The 20,098-nt window shown below is 35.9% G+C and overlaps 1 protein-coding gene across 1 annotated transcript in view; it reads left to right on the top strand.

The window, feature by feature from the left end:
* Positions 1 to 124: 124 nt before the first annotated feature.
* Positions 125 to 20,098, top strand: part of LOC136035663 (transcription elongation regulator 1-like) — a 119,738-nt gene continuing 99,764 nt past the window's right edge. Inside the window, exons 1-4 of the mRNA XM_065717572.1 lie at positions 125 to 164; positions 12,344 to 12,927; positions 14,899 to 15,039; positions 17,990 to 18,105. Of these exons, the coding sequence (XP_065573644.1) occupies positions 12,356 to 12,927; positions 14,899 to 15,039; positions 17,990 to 18,105 (829 nt within the window). The 5' untranslated portion in view covers positions 125 to 164; positions 12,344 to 12,355. The remainder of the gene's footprint in view (positions 165 to 12,343; positions 12,928 to 14,898; positions 15,040 to 17,989; positions 18,106 to 20,098) is intronic.

Below are 20,098 nucleotides of genomic sequence, written 5' to 3'. Positions count from 1 at the left end.
AGTGAACTTTGTAGGCCTATAAAATTCATTTTCAATGGTTTGTCTCATATGTTCTTTTATTTGCCCTGATTTCAAAGTTTTTTGAGCTTGAAAAATGTTTCAGAAAACTTTAGTTCATCACTTTCATTCATCAGCATAGGTTAAGGGCTGTTGTAAACTTCCTGGTCTGTATAGCCCAAGTAATTTTTTATAAATCTTGTCTTCTTGGAAAAGTCTAGGTCAATCCTATTGGCCTATTACTTTGGCATAGGCTAAATTGTTGACTTTCATATGTTAGGCTTGCCTATTTTTTGTTTTGGTAAAATTCTAGTTAACTGACTTCTTGCTATCTCAGAAAGGGTTTAGGTTAGGAAAGTGAAACTCTCAGGGATGAATCTACAGACTAAAGTATGTCCTGGGAAGGTATTTTGAAGCAACTATCTCCACTCCTTCTCCCTCTAGAGGGCCCTGACCTTTGATGACCTTTAAAAATATGTGTGTTATAAAAGTGAAACCTTGCAAAATAGATCTTCTGCTTAATCAAAGTACAACAAAATTCTTTTCAGCTTCATAACTTTGCTCAATTCTATTTTATAAGGTTTTAAAGATATGCAAATACATTTCCTAAATTAAAAAAAAACATTGATATGGCTCAAAATTCTACTCAAATAACAGAAATTGCATTTTCAGAACTAAAGGCAGAGAAAAGCAAATAGTAACTGAAAATTAAGGTAAAATGTTGTTTTGTCAAAATTTCAATAGGTATAGACCTGTCATGTAGGCAAATTTCAGGGCCCTCTAGAGGGAGAGGGAGTGGGTACTTTAAAATACCTTCCTAGGACATACTTTAGCCTGTAGACCCATCCCTGAAAGTTTCATTTTCCTAACCTAAACCCTTTCTGAGATAGCAAGAAGTCAATTAACACGAATTTTACTAGGCTAAGTATTTTGGTGACTTTGAAAGTATTTGAATGCCTAGGGCTACACATATAAAAAGTTAGAAATTCATTGAGATTAGGAAGTTGTTTTCATGCTCCTGTATTGATTAACTATCCTCTACACAACTAATAATAAACAGAGTAGGCTAGTTTATGTATAGGAAAAAACTCCCCAGCCAAACATTATGCAGAGAAGAAATTTCTAGCCAGCTAGGTGGTTAATGTTGCAACCAGTTGGCTATTAGGTCTCACTTATATACACACTTCAGTCTGAATTGGCTCTATATATACAATAGAACTAGGTAATTAGTTGTCTATCAAGATTCTTCTTATTGGCCTACATAAACAAAAGTTTAAATTTGCCAACTATTCATTTATCAGTAAGGTTATATGTCAACTAGCCTACAGAATTAGGTAAATAGTTGGCTATTAAGATTCTACTTCTAGGCCTATATAAAATTCATTTTAAATTAGCCAACTAGTCAGCTATCAAAAGAGTTCTATACACACTATACATTTTGCTAACTACAGTGTTCAGACTTGCCTATAAATTCCTATATTTTAATGCACTCCTATAAAATGCCTATATTTTGGCTAAAATCCTATTATTCCTATATTTTTGGCTGAAGAGCACTAAGAACGTTGCTCATGATGTGCAATTTTCTGTCTTTTGGTGTAGATTGATAATTGATTACAACTGCTGAGCTGTTTGAACTTAACTAATGCTTTGTGTTGGGCTTAATAAGCTGCTTCTGCCTGGACTATGCTGTTGTATTGACTTAGTAGCCTATGTTTTATTTTTTGTCATCTTGGGCCTGTCCAAAATGAGCAAAGATCAGTATACAGGCTAGCAGTCTCTGCTTAATGAGACTGGAGTTCTTGCAACTTATGTGTTTCCTGGCTGAATGCTGGCTGGCTGATGTGAATACAGCCCAGTTATTCAAATCGTCTATTCTAAGATAGTTGCTAATTGAGGGAAGTATAATAGATATGCACTGGGTAGGCTGTATGCTACATTCTGTAATCAATCTGTCCTTTATCTATCTGGTCTTTATCCCCTTCTAAAGAAAAATGATGTTAATCAGATTTGGACTTTTTATTTCAGATATTGTAAATTTTTACTTTATCTCCCCCCCTTGGTATAGCAATGGTAAGATAATTTGTAAGTTTGATGTCCCTGATAGAAGTGCAAAGTTGGCCCTCCTGCATGGAAGGTTGTTGGAATCAGCTTTTTATCATTTATTGCCTCATCATCCTTTGGTCTGTCTGTTTGGTTAATCTCATTGTAGCATAGTGTTTTTATGGCACTTGGTGTTAACCAAGTGACATATAGTAAATGCAAATTCTGTCTGTCTGTCAGTCCTGGTTTTACTACTTTAGGCACCTCCAGGTAAGCTAGGACAATGAAATTTGGCAGGCGTATCAGGAACTGGACCAGATTAAATTAGAAATAGTCATTTGGTCTAGGTCTAGCAATGCTTGAAACAAGGAGGTATGAACTTCTAATGGGCTTTGGACATTGCCTTCTCTCATCACAGAAGTGTCACAATATCCTACCACTGAATATTACACAAAACAAGCACAACACCTGACACCACAACAAGCTACAGGCATACAACCCTGGAGCAACACAGCAATGCAGGAAATCACTCTGACAATATTTCACCACTCATTTTAATTTATAGTTTAATATGTTGTTGTGGCACTTGGTATTAACCAAGTGACATATAGCAATTGCCAATTCTGTCGGTCTGTCTGTCTGTCTGTTGGTTCTGTTTTTGCTACTTTAGGCACTTCCAGGTAAGCTAGGACAGAGGTCTTATTTTAAATCCTGACTGGATCTGGTGACATTGGGGGGGGGGGAGTTGGGAGGGGGAAACCTAAAACTTGGAAAACACTTAGAGTGGAGGGATTGGGATGAAACTTGGTGGGAAAAATAAACACAAGTGCTAGATACATGATTGACATAAACGGAATGGGTCCGCTCTCTTTGGGATAGTTGGAGGGTATTTCTGAAAAATTAGAAAAAATGAGGTATTTTTAACTTACAAATAAGTGATTGGATCTCAAGGAAATTTGATATTTAGAAGGATATTGTGGCGCAGAGCTCTTATTTTAAACCCGACCAGATCTGGTGACATTGGGGGGGAGTTGGGAGGGGGAAACCTAAAACTTGAAAAACACTTAGAATGGAGGGATCAGGATGAAACTTGGTGGAATAAATAATCACGAGTCCTAGATACATGATTGACATAACCGGAACGGATCCACTATCTTTGGGGTAGTTGGGGGAGGGGTTAATTCTGAAAAAATAGAAAAAATGAGGTATTTTTAACTTACAAATGGGTTATCGGATCTCAATGAAATTTGATATTTAGAAGGATATCATGTCTCAAAGCTCTTATTTTAAATCCTGACTGGATCTGGTGATGTTGGGGGAAGTTTGGGGTGGGGGAACCTAAAATCATGGAAAATGCTTAGGTTGGAGGAATGGGATGAAACTTGGTGGGAAAAATAAGCAGAAGTCTTACATACATGATTTACGTAGTTGGAACGGATCCGATCTATTGGGGGGGGGGGTTAATTCTGAAAAATAAGAAAAAATGACGTATTTTTAACTTATGAAGGAGTGATCGGATCTTCATGAAACTTCATATTTAGAAGGATCTCATAACTCAGATCTCTTATTTTCAACCAGATCAAATCTCAACCAGATCAAGCATAATTGGGGGGGGGCAGAAATCTTAGAAAATACTTAAAGCAGTGAGATCAGGATGAAACTGGATGGGAAGAATAAAAACCTGTCTAAGATACGTGACTGACATAACCAGACTGGACCTGCTCTCTTTGGTGGAATTGGAGGGGGGGGGGGTAATTTTGAAAATTGAGGTATTTGTAACAAAAGGGTGACCAGATCTTAATGAAGTTTGATATTTAGAAGGATCTTGTGCTTTAAAGTTCTCATTTAAATTCCGACCAGATCCTGTGACGTTGGGGGGAGTTGGAGGGGGAAACCGGAATTCTTGGAAAACATGAAAATTGGGGTATTTTTATCTTACAAATAGATGATCGGATCTTAATGAAATTTGATTTTTAGAAAGAATTCATGTCTCAGAGCTCTTATTTCAAATCTTGACCAGATCGTTTGACATTGGGGGGAGTTGGAGGGGGAAATCTTGGAAAAACACTTGGAGTGTAGGAATTGGGATGAAGCTTGGTGGATAGAATAAACAAATGTCCTTGATACATGATTGACAGAATCATATTGGATTTGCTCTCTTTGGGGGAGTTGGACCGAGGGGTTCAGTGATTTGGCGAGTTTGGTGCTTCTGGACATGCTAGGATGATGAAAATTGATAGGCGTGTCAGGGAGCTGCACAATTTGACTTGATAAAGTCATTTTCCCAGATTCGACCATCTGGGGGCTAAAGGGAGAGGAAAAATTAGAAAAAATTAGGTATTTATAACTTATGAGTGGGTGATTGGATCTTAATGAATTTTGATATTTAGAAGGACTGTGTGACTCAGAGCTCTTATTTTAAATCCTGACCTGCATTAAGCCTCTTATTTTCCTTTTTAAATCAATCTATTGATTCATAGAATTTTGTTAGAGCTCATACCATATAATCTCTTGGCTCTTAGCTCTTCTTGCCTTGTCACAAGTGCCATATGAGCTCTTAGCTCTTGTGATTATTTATTTTGATATTCTGCAATAAATTATTTGTCATTGTTCAGATACAGCTGGCTAGTTTAAACTTGAAAGTGAAAGTGATTGATCTTGGATATTAACTTTAATGGATGCATGAGTTTTTTACTTGTCTTTTGACTTCTTACTATACAGAAAATTAACAGTGATAACTGGAATTAGTATTTAAAATGTAATTTGTACAACTCCAAGTTTTCCCTTGGCTTCAAAACTCTGCCCAATTTATGCATTTTTAGTTTGCCCCTGGAAGAGAAGGGTCAACCAGAAATGGATGCACTTGTAGAATTTGCATTTCTAAGTGCTATAGTATAGAAACTATGCTGCCTTGCAGCATAGTTTCCTCTTTAGAAAGCTTCTGATGAAACTAAACATTTACCCAATATTCAAGAAAGGTGACAACACAAATGCAGAGAACACAAAAATTTTGACACATCTTTTGACCAACAGTATACTGTCACCAGGCCAGCTGGGTTTCCCTCCAGGAAAGTTAGCTGAGACCAGCCTACTTGAAACTTACAATATCATCACTGACCTTCTAGAGAAGGGAGTACCCATTGACCTTATTTTGCTCAACATTGCCAAAGCATTTGACAAGCTGCCCCATAGATGCCTTAAGGGCAAATTATTGGCAGTTGGCATTCACACTCATGTAGTAGAATGGGTGATGAATTTCCTGACAGACCAAGAGCAGCAGGCCATACTTTTCACCAATAATTGTGATAAGGTATTCTCTAAACCATGTGACTATGTCAGTAGAGTTCTTCAGAGTACCACCCTAGGCTCCACCCTCTTCCTTATTTACATAAATGATATGATAATGAAAGCCACAAATAACTTCATGCTTTATGCCAATGACTCCAAGCTTTTCCAACCAGCTGTTCAACAAAGTCTACCGACCTCCAGAGAATCCAGAAGCAGACCAGTGAATGGCTGCTCAAGCTCAACATCAGTAAATACAGTATCCTCCATTTCAGCCATAACAATCCTCACCAGTATGCCATGCATGACAGCAGTTGCAGTCTGATATTAAGCAACAAACCAGTCATGAAGAATGAGATCTGGGAGTACTTGTTGATGTGCAACTGAATTGTGAATAGGTATGCATGTTTGACTTCTACTTCCCCAAAATCTGAGGGACATTAAGGGGAGTGTTCACAGGGAATGTTGAACTAGATCAAATATATTATGTGTAAATGGTTTATCAAAAGGGCATAACTGCAGGAATTACTGAGCATATTAATTTGAAACTTTCAGGAAATGATAAGGAAGATGATCAATTGACCAAAAAAGCAATATTTGTATGCTACTACTGTTGCTTCTACTACTACCACAACCACTACTATCACTAAAATTACTGCTTCTTTAGCTGGTACTACATAGACAGAGGATATTGAAATAAACATATGAGGGAATGTTGAGGAGAAAGTGGAACTAAATCAAAACATACTATGTGCCTATAGATTGCTGATACCAGCACATCATAAATATTTTTGGAACAGCTTATTAGAGGAAACTTGAGAGGCATGTTCAGAAGACCAAAAGACAAAATGTATGTGCTATTACTACCAATTTTAATGCACTATTACTTCTACTGCTGTTCCTACTACTACCACTGCTACTATGATACTAGTAAAATTAAGGCTATGCATATGAAGGTGAAATTGTGACAGAATATTGAGGGGGATTTTGAACTAAATCAAAACACATTGTCCATGCAGATTGTAAAAAGAGTGTATCTCAAGAATGGATTTGGGTATTAAGCTGGTAAGTTTTGGAGAATACTTAAAGGGGAAGATCAGCTGACAAAAAGGTAATATATGCATGCCACTACTAACACTGCTAGTACTGCTATTAAACTACTGCTTCATTGCAAGATTGTGTAAGGCTTAAAGTGTTAAGATGAAAAAAGGGGTCAAAAGTGCACATCAGCAATATTTTGGGAATGGCCTACAGTGTCAAGGTAAAACTCCCTGGGCATCATGAAGGGATGTTCAACTGAAAGATTATGAAGATAAAATGAGAAAATATTGATGGCAAATTCAAATTAACAAATGACACTATGTTCACATAAATTGTCAAAAGAGTATATCTTAAGAACAGATTTATGTATTAAGTTGTAACTGTCTGAAAATGTTTAAAAAGGAACATCAATTGGCCAAAAGGCAATACATGTACACTGCTACTACCTCTGCTATATTTACTAGTTCTACTGCTATTACTAATGCTCCAATAACCACTTCTATTGCAACTACTTGCAAGATTAAGAGCATTGAGATGAAAATATCAAGAAGCTAATACTACTGCCATGACTACCTTTGCATCAATACCCAAGTTATGAAGGTGAAATTTTTAGGGGAGGAGGTAAAGTGAATCACAACATGCCATCAGAATGCAGGTTGTCAAAAGCGCATATCAGCAATATCTTAAGAATAGTTTTGTGTATGAAACCAAAACTTACAAGGCTTGTCATTTGGGTTGTTGAACTAACCAACAGACAATATTTGCATCGTAATTCTACTGCTTCTGCTCCTACAACAACTACTGCTTCTACTCTTACAACAACTACTGGTTCTTTTCTTACAACAACTACTGCTTCTACTCTTACTACAACAGCTACTGCTTCTACTCTTACAACAGCTACTGCTTCTACTCTGATAACAGCTACTGCTTCTACTCTTACAACAACTACTGCTTCTACTCTTACAACAACTACTGCTTCTACTCTTACAACAACTACTGCTTCTACTCCTATGACAACTACTATGCTACTATTAAGTTTGCTTCTACTGCTACTAAAACTAAGACTACTGCTATTAATTCTACTGCTACTGCTATAACCATTGGTGCCAATACTACTGCTAGATTCAGTAGTAGTACTGCATGAGTAGGTTGTCCTTTTGACAACCTGATCAATGCTTCTGGAACAGTTGAGGGTAATAAATTGAAACCTTATCATTTGTTGAAGAGGATCTTGGAAAAAACCAAAGGTGCTATGTCCTTACTGGTACTAATGCTACTGCTGCTTTTACAACTGTTGCTACTATTCAAGCTAAGGGTATTATGGTGAAGCTTTCAAGGAATATTTAGGTGGATGTTGAACTAGATTAAAAAAAAAACTATGATCACATAGAATGTCAAAAGGTTGATAAACCAATATTATGATAAGAGCTTACATTATTAAGTTAGACCTTTCAGAGTAAGCTGTGGCAAATTTTGAACTAGCCACGTGATACTATGTGTATGCTTTTAATATTGCTCTATTGTTACTGTAACTAATGACACTAAGGGCATTAAGTTAAAACATTCAGGGGAGTTTTAACTAATTCAAAAAAACTATGTGCATGCAGGTCTTAAAAGGTCATTTAAGCAATCTCATAGGCAGCACTGCTCTATAGTAGCTAGTGATATCATTGATATGTTAAAGGAGCTAATATGATTGGAAATTAAATGTTCTACTGCCCTTTTTAACAGTCAAGAGTGATTGGAGGGCAATCAGCCACCCTCTTTAGCCCATAATTTCCCAAATACTTCCAATCTAAATTTTAAGACAGCCATTTTGTTCAGCATAGCTGCATGTCTCTAGGACTATTGGGTAGCTCAACCCCCTACAGTTCTAAAATTTGCCCATTATGCTTCAAAAAAATAAACTAAAAACAAATAAAACCACCACCAATATTAATAAAATCAAATACAATTGTCACAACTGATCCATGTATTTTACAGAAGCTAATAGATTTACTTGGATGAGAACATCAAGGAAAATTGTTGCAACAATTGTATGTTATTTTATTAATATTGGTAGTGGTTTTTATTTGTTTTAGTTCAGTTAGCTTTCTTATTTTTTCGTTTTTTATCTTTGTTCCATCTGTGCTAAAGACACCTCATTTACATACAGGCAAAATCCATGTTGTTTTATTTTTTCATCTTTTCTATCTACTGGCTGCAGTCTCATTTGTTGTTTTCATTGAGTTTTTCTCTCTTTGTTATCTTTTGGGAATCAATAGATTGGAATAAGGGTCATTCCATGTAAGATCAGGTGGTACTTACATATTAAACTGACCACACCCAAGAAGTGAAGTTAGGTTAATGATTCATGCTTCAATTTATGCAGAATAATTGTAGCTAACCCTTTGCATGCAGCCTTGCACCTTACCTCCAACCCCCCCCCTCCTATTGTGAAAATATATAGCCCAAACTATATATTTTCAATGAATTCTGCCACCTGTAATGTGTTTTTCTAGTTTTCTTTTTGTCACAGTTGATTAGATTTATAGATACATGGGTTGTAATAAGAGGGGAGAATAGGTGGAAAATATATAATTTGGGCTATATATTCGCATATTAGGAGGGGTTGGGGTAAAGTGTAGTGGGACTGCTTGCAAGATGTGTTAGCTAAAATTATTCTGCATGTTATCAAGTATGAATGATTAACCTTACTTCTTGGGTATGGTCAGTATATTATACAAGTGCTGATCACTGATAAAAACAACACACCCAGGGGTTTTGGTTATTTTTTTTAGTTGTAGTGAATTTTTCTCAGGCTTTAATATGAAAGGAGCAGTTTAATTTTAATTAATTTTACATCTTTGGAGTCATCATAAGAAGCTGATTCTATTGGTGTGTATGTTGTTATTAAAAATCCTTTTTCTTTGAATATTTGATCAGTATTAGCATGAGTTGCTGTTAACTTGTTGCTTGTCACCACCAGATTTTGAATACAATTAAATGATTATATGCAAGTCTTGCATTAACTTTGAAGTAAATATTTTCCAAGACTGCTTCTTTTGTTCTCTGTTCTCTTGTTCTTTTTGTTCGTTTTGTTTCTCTGTTCTCTTGTTCTCTTTGTTCTTTTGTTCTCTGAGTTGGAGGGAATGAAATGGTAAAGATTCTGCCCTCTTTCTGAGTACAGACTCATAATAATGAAAAATAATTATGATCTTCTATGATTTGCCATGTGTGCCTACAATAAGGGTAGGAGATCTTCCCCCTCAACCAAGAATTGCTAAAAAGTATACAGTGGCCTGAAAAAATTATTTTTTGAAAAAAAATGAGATTTTGATCTGCATAATTGTTTACCCAAAGAATTTGTTTCTCTAACTTTCCTATGATTTACCTCTATTGGCAAACTGCCCCCCTGCCCCTCAGTGGGTCTATCAAGGAATTTGGAGGGGATCAGAGAAGAATTTTTATAAATTTTTTTTACATACTCTTAGGGAAAGGATCATAATTTGGTTTGAATTTTTGATCAACAGCTGTAAAATTGCATTGGATGTACCAAAGCTTGTGGCAAATCAGTTGTTTTCCTTTTTTTTTACTGCTGAAGAATTAATGAATGAATCCTCTTCCCAAAAATTTGAGGTCAGTTAAAAAAAAGGACCTCTATCTGTATTTATTTTTAGAGAATTCTCCCATGTTTGTTGTTTTTGATATCCTCTTCTTGTGAAAAAATATAAGATCATGGCAAAGTAGGATCTCCATCTATCCTAGTCGTTTTTCCACTTACTACCTCCAATATTATTATTCTCTCTCAGTATATTCTTTATTTATCTCTTTTTTTCATGTGTGTTTATTCCTATATAGCTTAGTGGATGATGAGGCCTGTTTTGTGAAATATATTCTATTAATACAGAACCCTGTAACTGTAGTTAATTCATGAACCTATGCATTTGTGCCATTTCCTGATTTTGATTCAGTTTTATTAGTTATTTTATTCTTTCATAACATCTTTCAGTAGTTCCTCTTCTAGTGTACAGGCAGTGCAGTATTTTTATTTCCCTAATAAATAGTTAAGCTACTCTGTTATGTAAGGATGTGTCCAAATCTGCTACTTCGAGTCATTTCATGCTTGTCCATGTCTTTTGGCTAGTCAATTGTTTTTTTTTTCTGTTTTTGTTTTGTTTGTTTTTCATATTTATTTGCTCTGTTTTTACGTTTATTTTATTGCGGTATATAGAAAAACTATTATTATCTATAAAAATCTATTGAGTTAATAAGAAAGGAAAAAGACCTTACCTTAGACCTTAGCTCCTCCAGTGCCTTCAGAGGCAAAAATGGTATCAGTGAGTAGACTCTAATCTACCCTCAATTGGGCTGCTGTATAGATATCCTCCCACTTGGGGATGAGATTGGTCTAGAGGGCTCTTCAGTCACTTTTTATGTCACTTGGTGTCTACCAAGTGACATACAGTGATTGCAAATTCTGTCGGTTGGTCAGTCTGTCTGTCTGTCCTATTTTACCTGGAAGTGCCTTCCAGGCACTTCCAGGTAAGCTAGGCCAATGTAATTTGGCAGGCGTATTAGGAACCAGACCAGATTAAATTAGAAATTGTTGTTTCCCCGATTCGACCATCTGGGGGGGGGGGGAAGAGCTCTTATTTTAAGTCCTGACTGGATCTGGTGACATTGGGGGGAGTTGGGGGGGGGGGACCTTAAATCTTGAAAAATGCTTAGAGTGGAGGGATCAGGATGAAACTTGGTGGGAAAGATAAGCACAAGCCCTAGGTACGTGATTGACATTACCAGAACGGATCCGTTCTCTTTGGGGGGGGGGGCAGGGTTAAATTAGAAAAATGACGTATTTTTTATTTACCTAGGAGTGATCAGATCTTAATGAAATTTCGTATTTAGAAGGACCTCGTGACTCAGAGCTTTTATTTTAAATCCCGACCGGCATTAAGCCTCTAGTTTTCTTTTTAAATCAATCTATTGGTTCTTAGAATTTTGCTAGAGCTCATACCATATGAGCTCTTAGCTCTTCTGGCCTCATCACAATTGCCATATGAGCTCTTAGCTCTTGTTTGTGTTCTATGGAGCATGGAAAAAGAAGGTTGTAATAATTAGACAAATTCTAACTTTCAGATCTAAATTCTACCTTAATTCTACCGCTAATCCTAAGAATTTATCAAAAAAATCACACAAATTCTAGCCCCCTCCAAAAAAAAATTGGATTGGCCACACTGGATCAAAGCACAAATTGTCATAACAGGCAGATTATAGGAGAGCATACGGAAGAAATTTATTAGGTAAAAAAATATATAAAACAATCTGAAAATCTATACATAAATCTAAAGATCTAAACACAATCTAAAATATTGTTTTCTTTCTTAAAAAATGAATAACATAGAAAAAAATCCGGACATAAATTTAAACATAATCTAAAAAACTCATTTCTTTCTTGACATATCACATTTGTTCCACTGTAATAAGAAAATGGACTGGGCAGATCCAACCTGATTTATTCAAGGAGAGAATACCTCCAGCAATGTTGGCCCAAGTTTTCCAGTGGCTCTTGTGTGGTAGGAAGATTGGCTAAGGCTCCCTTATCCTGTTTGTAGACATATATGTCAATTAGCAGTGGTAACAACCATTAATTGTTATTCATTATTATTGATATTATTGGAAAACATACAAATGAGAAATGCTTTTTTTGAAGTAGGGATGCAATGGTCAGAGTAATGGCCAGTATTTTCGGAGGTGGTGTTGTCCTTATGGGGTAGGGATTATGTCCTTATGGTGTTGTCCTTATGGGTGCTATTGAATTGTGCTTCTTTTTTGCTATTATAGGGCTTAGGACGTTGTGGGAATCTTGGCAGACTAGTTGTTACCTAATTTGTCCTTAAACTAGACTATTCTATCATGAGGATGTATCCCCTTTCTGTTCTGACTCTTTATTTTATGCCTCATTTCATGTTCTTGCCTCTATTTCTCTATTTTGTTTTAGGACAAGAAAAGAATGGCAGATGTAAATGAAGAAAGCACTCCAAAAAAAGATGCTACTACTGAAGAAACTCCTACTACAGAGAAAAGTACCCCTCCAGAGAGTCAGAAAACCCCAGAAGTTAAACCAAAGGGAGGTAGTATATTAGGTGGACCAGGACCAGGACTTTTTGACTTCCCACCCATGGCTAGAGGAGGACGTGGTGGTCCTATGGGTCTCATGGGTAATCGTCCACCAGGAATGCCCATGATGTTTGGTCGGGGCATGAGAGGAGGCGGCATACTGGATCGTGGCCGCGGAATGCTTGACAGAGGTCGCGGAATTTTAGACAGAGGTCGTGGACGAGGTCGCGGTGGTTTTATGGAACCAGGACCACGGGGAATGCCTGATTTTCATGGAGGCCCTATGGAAGGCATGGATGAAGAAATGCATGGCCCAATGGATCATGAGAGGGGAAACTTTGAAGGTCCTAGGGGAAGAGGAATTCTACATCGTGGCTTTAACCGCCGAAACTTCGATTATCATAGGTTTGATGAAGGAAGGTTTATGGAAAGAGGAAGAGGAGGTCCCCCAATGCGAGGGAGAGGGTTTGTATTTTTATTTGTTTCAATTATTTCAGTTTTCATGCTTAAGTTTATTTAACCGCCTAAGTTATTTAACGGCTTTAACTGCCGAACTTCGATTATCGTAGGTTTGATGAAGGAAGTTTTATGGAAAGAGGAAGAGGAGGTCCCCCAATGCGAGGGAGAGGGTTTGTAATTTTTTGTTTCAATTATTTCAGTTTCAATGCGTAAGGTTATTTTTGGTTTACTTTATTATGATTGTGGTGAAAATTCGATTAGGTATGCCAATCCAAAACAGGATAAGGACCTGGTCTCATGCAAAGATAAGACAGTCCCTTCATAATTATCTAAGAAGTACGTGGCTCTACAATGGTTGGCTGAAATGAACCAGGCTGCATTCCAAGCTCATCCAAATTTAGCTAAAAGTTACAAAAAAAATATTTTTCGTTCCATCTGACATTTCCTAGTAGCTGGAACAACGGAAAAGTAACTGAATTTATCTCTTTAGTAATTTTTACTAAAAAGAGTTCACAAGCGTAGAGTTTCTGTGTACCATTATCATCATTGCTACTAATATTAGTTTGAAACATAGTGAAACTATTCATAGAATAAATTATACTGAGATAAGAATAATTTATGGGAGCTAAGTAAGTAAAAAAAAATATATTCTTCATAAAGGTATTGGGCTGCCCACAGTATGATAAAATCCAATGTGCATTCAGAGGGATTTCCTCTCTATCTCTTACCAGTGGTGTAATTTCGTCAAAATCTGGGGAGGGGGCAAAGCTGGAGCCAATTTTCCCAAAACAATTAAAAATGACAGTGAAAACTAAAAAATGAGCCATACAGTACTTTAAAGACAAAGATACACTAAAGAAATCTGACCCATTTCTGTGGATAATTGAATTATGCAGGCTTATTTTAGTTTTGGCAAGGTTTTTTCAGACTATATTTCAGGGGGGGCGAACTGGGGTCTGGGGGAAACTGATGTCTGGGAGTGACAGTTAACCCCCTGCCCCATAGCAAATTACGCCCCTGTCTCCCTTTCTATCTCTCTTGCTCTCTTTCTCTCTCTGTCTCCCTCCCCCCCCCTCTCTCTCTCTCTCTTTCTCTCTCTCTCTCCCTCTCCACACTCTCTCTCTCTCTCTCTCTCTCTCTCTCTCTCTCTCCTCTCTCCTCTCTCTCTCTCTCTCTCTCTCTCTCTCTCTCTCTCTAGTTCTTTATCTCTTTCTCTTTCTTTCTCTCCAAAAAAATATGCTAACTATGTGGAGGCTTTAGGCTTACATGGAGGTAAGGTGGGATAATTGAAGAATACTAGTCTAAAAAGGTATTTTCTTTTCTCAAACTTGACAAAATTGGGAAGATTAAAAATGCAAAAAAAAAAAAAGAATAAATAGCAAAGTTTTGTGATTCTCTGAAAAAATAGGATGGCTTTTTAGTTATAAAAAAACTATTTTCAGACATCAGTTCTCCCCCAACTTCCAAGAATTATTGCGGTAGCCTTTATCAAAAGGCTGCTGGAGTTCTACCTCTTTTTTATTGCTCCTTGTCTTTTCTGTAAAGTGTTTGCTTATAGTGCACATTTCTAACCCTGGGGAAGAGGGTTTTGCCGGGTTGTTTTTTTTCCACTCACATAGGAAGGTTGATACTACAAAAAGTTTCATATTGGGTCATCCTTCTTCCAGAATGAGAGGTTCTTTAGAAGAAAATACGTTCTGAGAATATATATATATATATATATATATATATATATATATATATATATATATATATATATATATATATATATATATATATATATATATATATATATATATATATATATATATATATATATATATATATATATATATATATATATATATATATATATATATATATATATATATATATATATATATATATATATATATATATATATATATATATATGTAACTCTTTCTTTCTACATGACAATTTGTATTTTCATTACTAATGCTGTTTTATATTTGACAGTGGTCGTTTTCAAGAAGGCCAAGAAGAATATTATGAAGAAGAGCAAAATGGAGATTATGAAGAAGCTGAAAACTATGATGAAAATAATGAAGAGTACGAAGAAGAGTGGCATCCACCTGGTCCAGAATGGGGAAACCCTGAGTGAGTTTCACGATTTATTTCTTTTCGGTGTATTTAATAGTGGCCCTGGGTGTATATATCCGTACCGGGCGGTGGTATATTCATTTGGACAGGCTGTCAATCCCTCATAAGCCTAGTCGTAGACAATAGAAATTTGATTTTTATTTGACTCCAGGAACCAAGGTGGGTAGTATTTTGCAGGACACTTTGGTAGCCTCTTTGAGCAGGAGCCAAATATTTGAGCTTGACAATCAGTTTCTGGGCGAATATAAGGCTTATAGAAGAGCAGTATAATTCTGGCTTGACATCCCTTGGAGATTCCTCCAGCTCTTGCATTTTCAATTGTTATGTTGACACTTCCAGGGGAATGTTAGTAGTATACCTGTTAAGAAATATGGGTTGCTCCTACACCAGCCACCCAGACACAATGTAAGATAAGATATTTATATCAGAAAAGTACTATCGCAAGCTCCAAGGGGCTGAATAAAAAATTGAGCCAAAATGGAAGAAGGTCAAATGGATGAACAAGGCCAAATGAAACTATAAAAATGGCATATAATGCCAAAACGAAATCGAAAAATAATCTAAATGAATAATCGTTCTTCAGTTGTTAATTAAACTCTGAAATATCAGCTAAAAGGTTAAAAAGGTAAAAACTGGTTAAACAAAACTAAAAAAAAATTATATACGTTTAAATTTTTTTTAAAGGACACTAAAAAGGGAAGGGGGGACAAAGCAAACAAAAAAAATGCAAAACCTTGGCAGACCAGTATCCAATAATAAAAGAGGGAAACTAGATAGATATTTTGTTTATTTTTTCCTGTAATAAAGGGGTTACCGGATGAAGATCAAAGAACAAAGAGAGAAAACTCAAAGAAGAAACAAAAATGAGACTATGGCAAGAAAACGGTTAAACGGTTTGTTTCTTCTTTGAGTTTTCTTCTCATTGTTCTTTGCCATGGCTAGCCAGCTTGGCTGATCATCAGATTAAGATGAAAGAACAAAGAGAGAAAACTCAAAGACAAAACAATAAAACGAGACTATGGCCAGAAAACTGTTTGTTTCTTCTTTGAGTTTTTGCTCTTTGTTCTTTGTCATGGCTGGCCAACTTGGCTTGAGATAATTGGATTAAGATCAAAGAAGAAAGTGAGAAAACTCAAAGAAGAAACAAGAAACGAGGCTACAGACAGAATTTGTATTATAATTTATTTTACTGGTCTCAACGATAACTAATGATTTTTGTTATTAATAATGCAATCATTTACTGGTTCAAATCTTTGCTATTTCTATTCAAAGCAAATATAGGGCGTATCTTCACCATTATTTTTTCAGGCGGAGTTGGCCAAGTGCTTTTTTACTCTTAGGCCTTTTTAGACTGGATAGCTCCAGTCTCGACTATGGCTTTTTAAGACTCAGAAGACGAATTAGGTGCATTTGTAATTAGGTTTTTTTGGCACTTGGTATTAACCAAGTGACATATAGCAATCGCAAATTCTGTCGGTCTGTCTGTCTGTCGGTCCTGGTTTTGCTACTTCAGGCACTTCCAGGTAAGCTAGGACGATGAAATTTGGCAAGCGTATCAGGGACCGGACCAGATTAAATTAGAAATAGTCGTTTTCCCGATTTGACCATCTGGGAGTGGGGTGGGGGCCCCGTTAATTCGGAGAAATAGAAAAATTGAAGTATTTTTAACTTACGAACGGTTGATCAGATCTTAATGAAATTTGATGTTTGGAAGGATATCGTATCTCAGAGCTTTTCAAGTTCCCGATTTTAAATCCCGACTGGATCTGATGACATTGGGGGGGGAGTTAGGAGGGGGAAACCTAAAATCTTGGAAAACCCTTTGAGTGGAGGGATAAGTCCTTCAATCGGAACTAAGAGCTTGATCTACATTACTACATGAGTGGCAAAAAGTCCGCTAGAATAGTATTCGAGCTCCAATGACCTCTGAGTAGCTGAATTTTGCTATTGGTGGTAGAACGTGAAAATGTTGTTAAGATTCTTGAAATTCAAAAGGGAAATTTTAAGGCTTTGAGTATTCAAGTTGAGAAAAATTATATCTTAGAAAAATAAAATTAAAAAAAAAATATTTAGATTCTGTAAAGTGTAAAGTTTTTTTTTGTCAAATCAAAGTAATTAAAAGTGTTGGAATTGTGAAAATGTGGAAATTGAGTTCACTACTGCTAAAAACTCACCCCAGCACCACCTGAGGCCAACACAGCTACGCACGCTCCTCCTCTATCCCAATGGAGTTTACGACCAATAGAATTTTACAAAAGAGTAGAGATTCTTGAAATGGAACTGTTTTTAGTTGTCAAAATTAAGTTAAGAATTGAAATTATAAATAATGATAGTAAATAAAATAAATATTACATCGATAATTACAGACAATATGATAAATAAAAACAAGAATTGAAATAACTTGAAAATTTTGGGAAAACATGAAATTATGCAGGTGTTGTGTTGTCTCAATACATAAATTAAAAGTAATAGATGTGAATATTTTGAAGACTCTTGAAATTTGTAGGCATTTTGTTGTCCAAAAATTACAGGTCTTAGAAGTGAAGAAATGTCAACTCTGTTCAGATTCTGGAAATTTTCAATTTTTGAATTTCCAGAAATTTTCAATTTCAATTTGGAAATTTTCAATTCCAGATTCTGGAAATTTTCAGATGGAATTTTCTTAGAATTTTCAGCCTTAGGTTGTAGAACGTAAAATGCTTTGAGCAGACTGTAGCCTCGTAGTTGTTTTCTATATTTGCAAGTTCAAACACAATTTTGGGCCAGGTAGCCTAATTGGAAGATTTTGGCTTCAAATCTGACAGGTTAATTGAAAAAGTATGGTAAACCTCCTCATGTGATCCACCCCATTCTCTTGCACTAATAGGAGTGCCGAGATTTTTTCATTGTATCAAAAACTTGACTGTTTTTTGATTGGCAGTGACCTTGTAAGTGTGTCCTTTTTTAGCTTTTTTCCTGGGCCTGGAAGAGGCAGGGGTATGATGATGAGACCCCGTGGTATGCGTGGAATGGGCCCTCCAAGGTTTAGAGGTCAGCCTCCGTTTCCTGAAGGACCAAGATTTGGTATGTACAATAATTGCCTTGTTGTATTTTTTTTATGGAGAAAAAACTTTTTTGCGTTTAGAAAAAAAAATATCTAGTCCAGAAAAGTATTTAAAATTCTATCCTGGTGTACAATTGATGAAGGTCTAAAAATACCAAGAAAACAAAAATAAAAAACCCCATTGTCCCATCCTTGGATACTGCGATTTTTCTTTTCTTTGTTTCGAAACTATAATGTTTCTAGGGCAGCGCCACATTTGCAACTAGTTTTATCATGTTTAATCATGAAAATATGACAACAACTTTTATCCGTAACAATTCAAACTTCAGAAGCATGTGCATTCCCAGAATACTATGCCTTCAAAGGAAAACCACCCCTTCCTAAGCTGTTAGGTACTCTACGTTTTTAGCCTATTTATGTGCTGATTTTTTACCCACGTTTAGTTTTTGTAATTTGACGACCACTACTATCAGAAATGAATAACTGCATATGGAGTAGGCAAGATTATCGATTTGTGCTTGTGTTCTTAAGATTTATTTGGTTGTTTAAGTATACTAAGCCAATTCACATTGGTTTGCAAAATTTAATTTATTTAAGTTTTTTACTTAATTATTTTTTTTTTACTCAGTTAGTCTTTTTCTAATTTTACTCAAATTTAATTTCATGTTTTCTAAACCAAGTCAAACAATCATAAACAGCGAAATACAAGTAGAACAATAGGGAAATTTTTTCTATAAGACAATGGAATGCAAATTTTAAATGGATATTTCGACCCTATATGCAAGGGCCGTCCTTAGAAAAACAAATGATTGGACCAACCAGATTCCTGGTTGAACTTCCCTGAAGTAATGATACTAGGACTGTTTTTAAAAAAATTTTGTTCTAATGTTCGTATTTTAATGTGAGTTTTTTTTTTCTTTGTTTTGCTGAGGATATAGGGTCGAAATTTTGACTTAAAGTTCGCATTCCACTGTCTTGTAGAAAAAATTTCCGTATTGTTCTGCTTGTATTTTGTTGTTTATGATGGTAAGGCAGTTTGGTCTTCGTCACTATTTACATCAAGCAATCAGGAGTCATTTTCACTGTCCTTGGTTTTTCGAATAAGACGATTTATTTTTTAATGGGAATGAAGATATATTGTTGGTTTTTATTTGAGTGAAGCTGCACAATTGCACATAGGGTAAAAGTATAGAGTCTTGTAATGAAGAATTCCTCCCCCTCACTCTATTTGACTGGCAGCCCCCTTTCACTTTCTCCAAATAATTGGAACCTTGTTGCTGAAAAATACCTTTTTGTCTTTTCCTCCCTCTGTCCTAAGGTAAATACTGTGACCCACTCCCTGTTATGACTGGACCTTTGTGCACTTTTGACAGGCACGTCAGCTAGGTGGGACGGAACTCTAGTTTCCTGTTTTCCCTAAATTTGTCTAATAGTGTTTCCTGACCCCTCCCCCTCCCAACCCTAAAGTAAAATTTTGCTTCGGTTTATTTATTTGTTGGCCCCTCTAGAGAAGGAATGGTCGTAGAAACTTGGGAGAAGGCACATCCAATCGAAAAATGGAAGTTCTACTGCTCCTTTCAAGGATTAAAAAAGAGAGGAGGGCTGAAATTAGTGTTGACAATGTGAGGAGAGACCTTAAAAGATAGTGAAACATTTCCCTTTCTCAACTGAATATGAGTAAAGGGTTCTATTCCCTTCTCCAAACCCTAAGTAAAGTTTTGCCTGTCTTTCTTACCCATGCTTTCTTTGGCCACTTAATAGTTAAATATTTATTTAATGTCCTCAAGTCCGAGGAGAGTGTACGAGGGAATTTTTTTTTACATATTTAATTAAATTGTCATATAAATCCTCCTGCATTTGATAGCTAAGGTGTTATGTTTTTCTATATTACATTATTTTTAAGGTAATATTCTATTATGGTTCAAACTCAAAATCGGTTTAAATACTTATACCCTAAATTTATAGAAAAAGAAAAGAAATGTAAAAGGTGTATTTGCTGGATTTGATACATGT

The sequence above is a fragment of the Artemia franciscana genome, chromosome 14 (genome assembly GCF_032884065.1).
Source record: "Artemia franciscana chromosome 14, ASM3288406v1, whole genome shotgun sequence".
Classification (NCBI taxonomy): Eukaryota; Metazoa; Arthropoda; class Branchiopoda; order Anostraca; family Artemiidae; genus Artemia; species Artemia franciscana.
The sequence above is the reverse complement of the archived record's forward strand: the minus strand, read 5'-3'. Positions and strand labels throughout refer to the sequence as shown.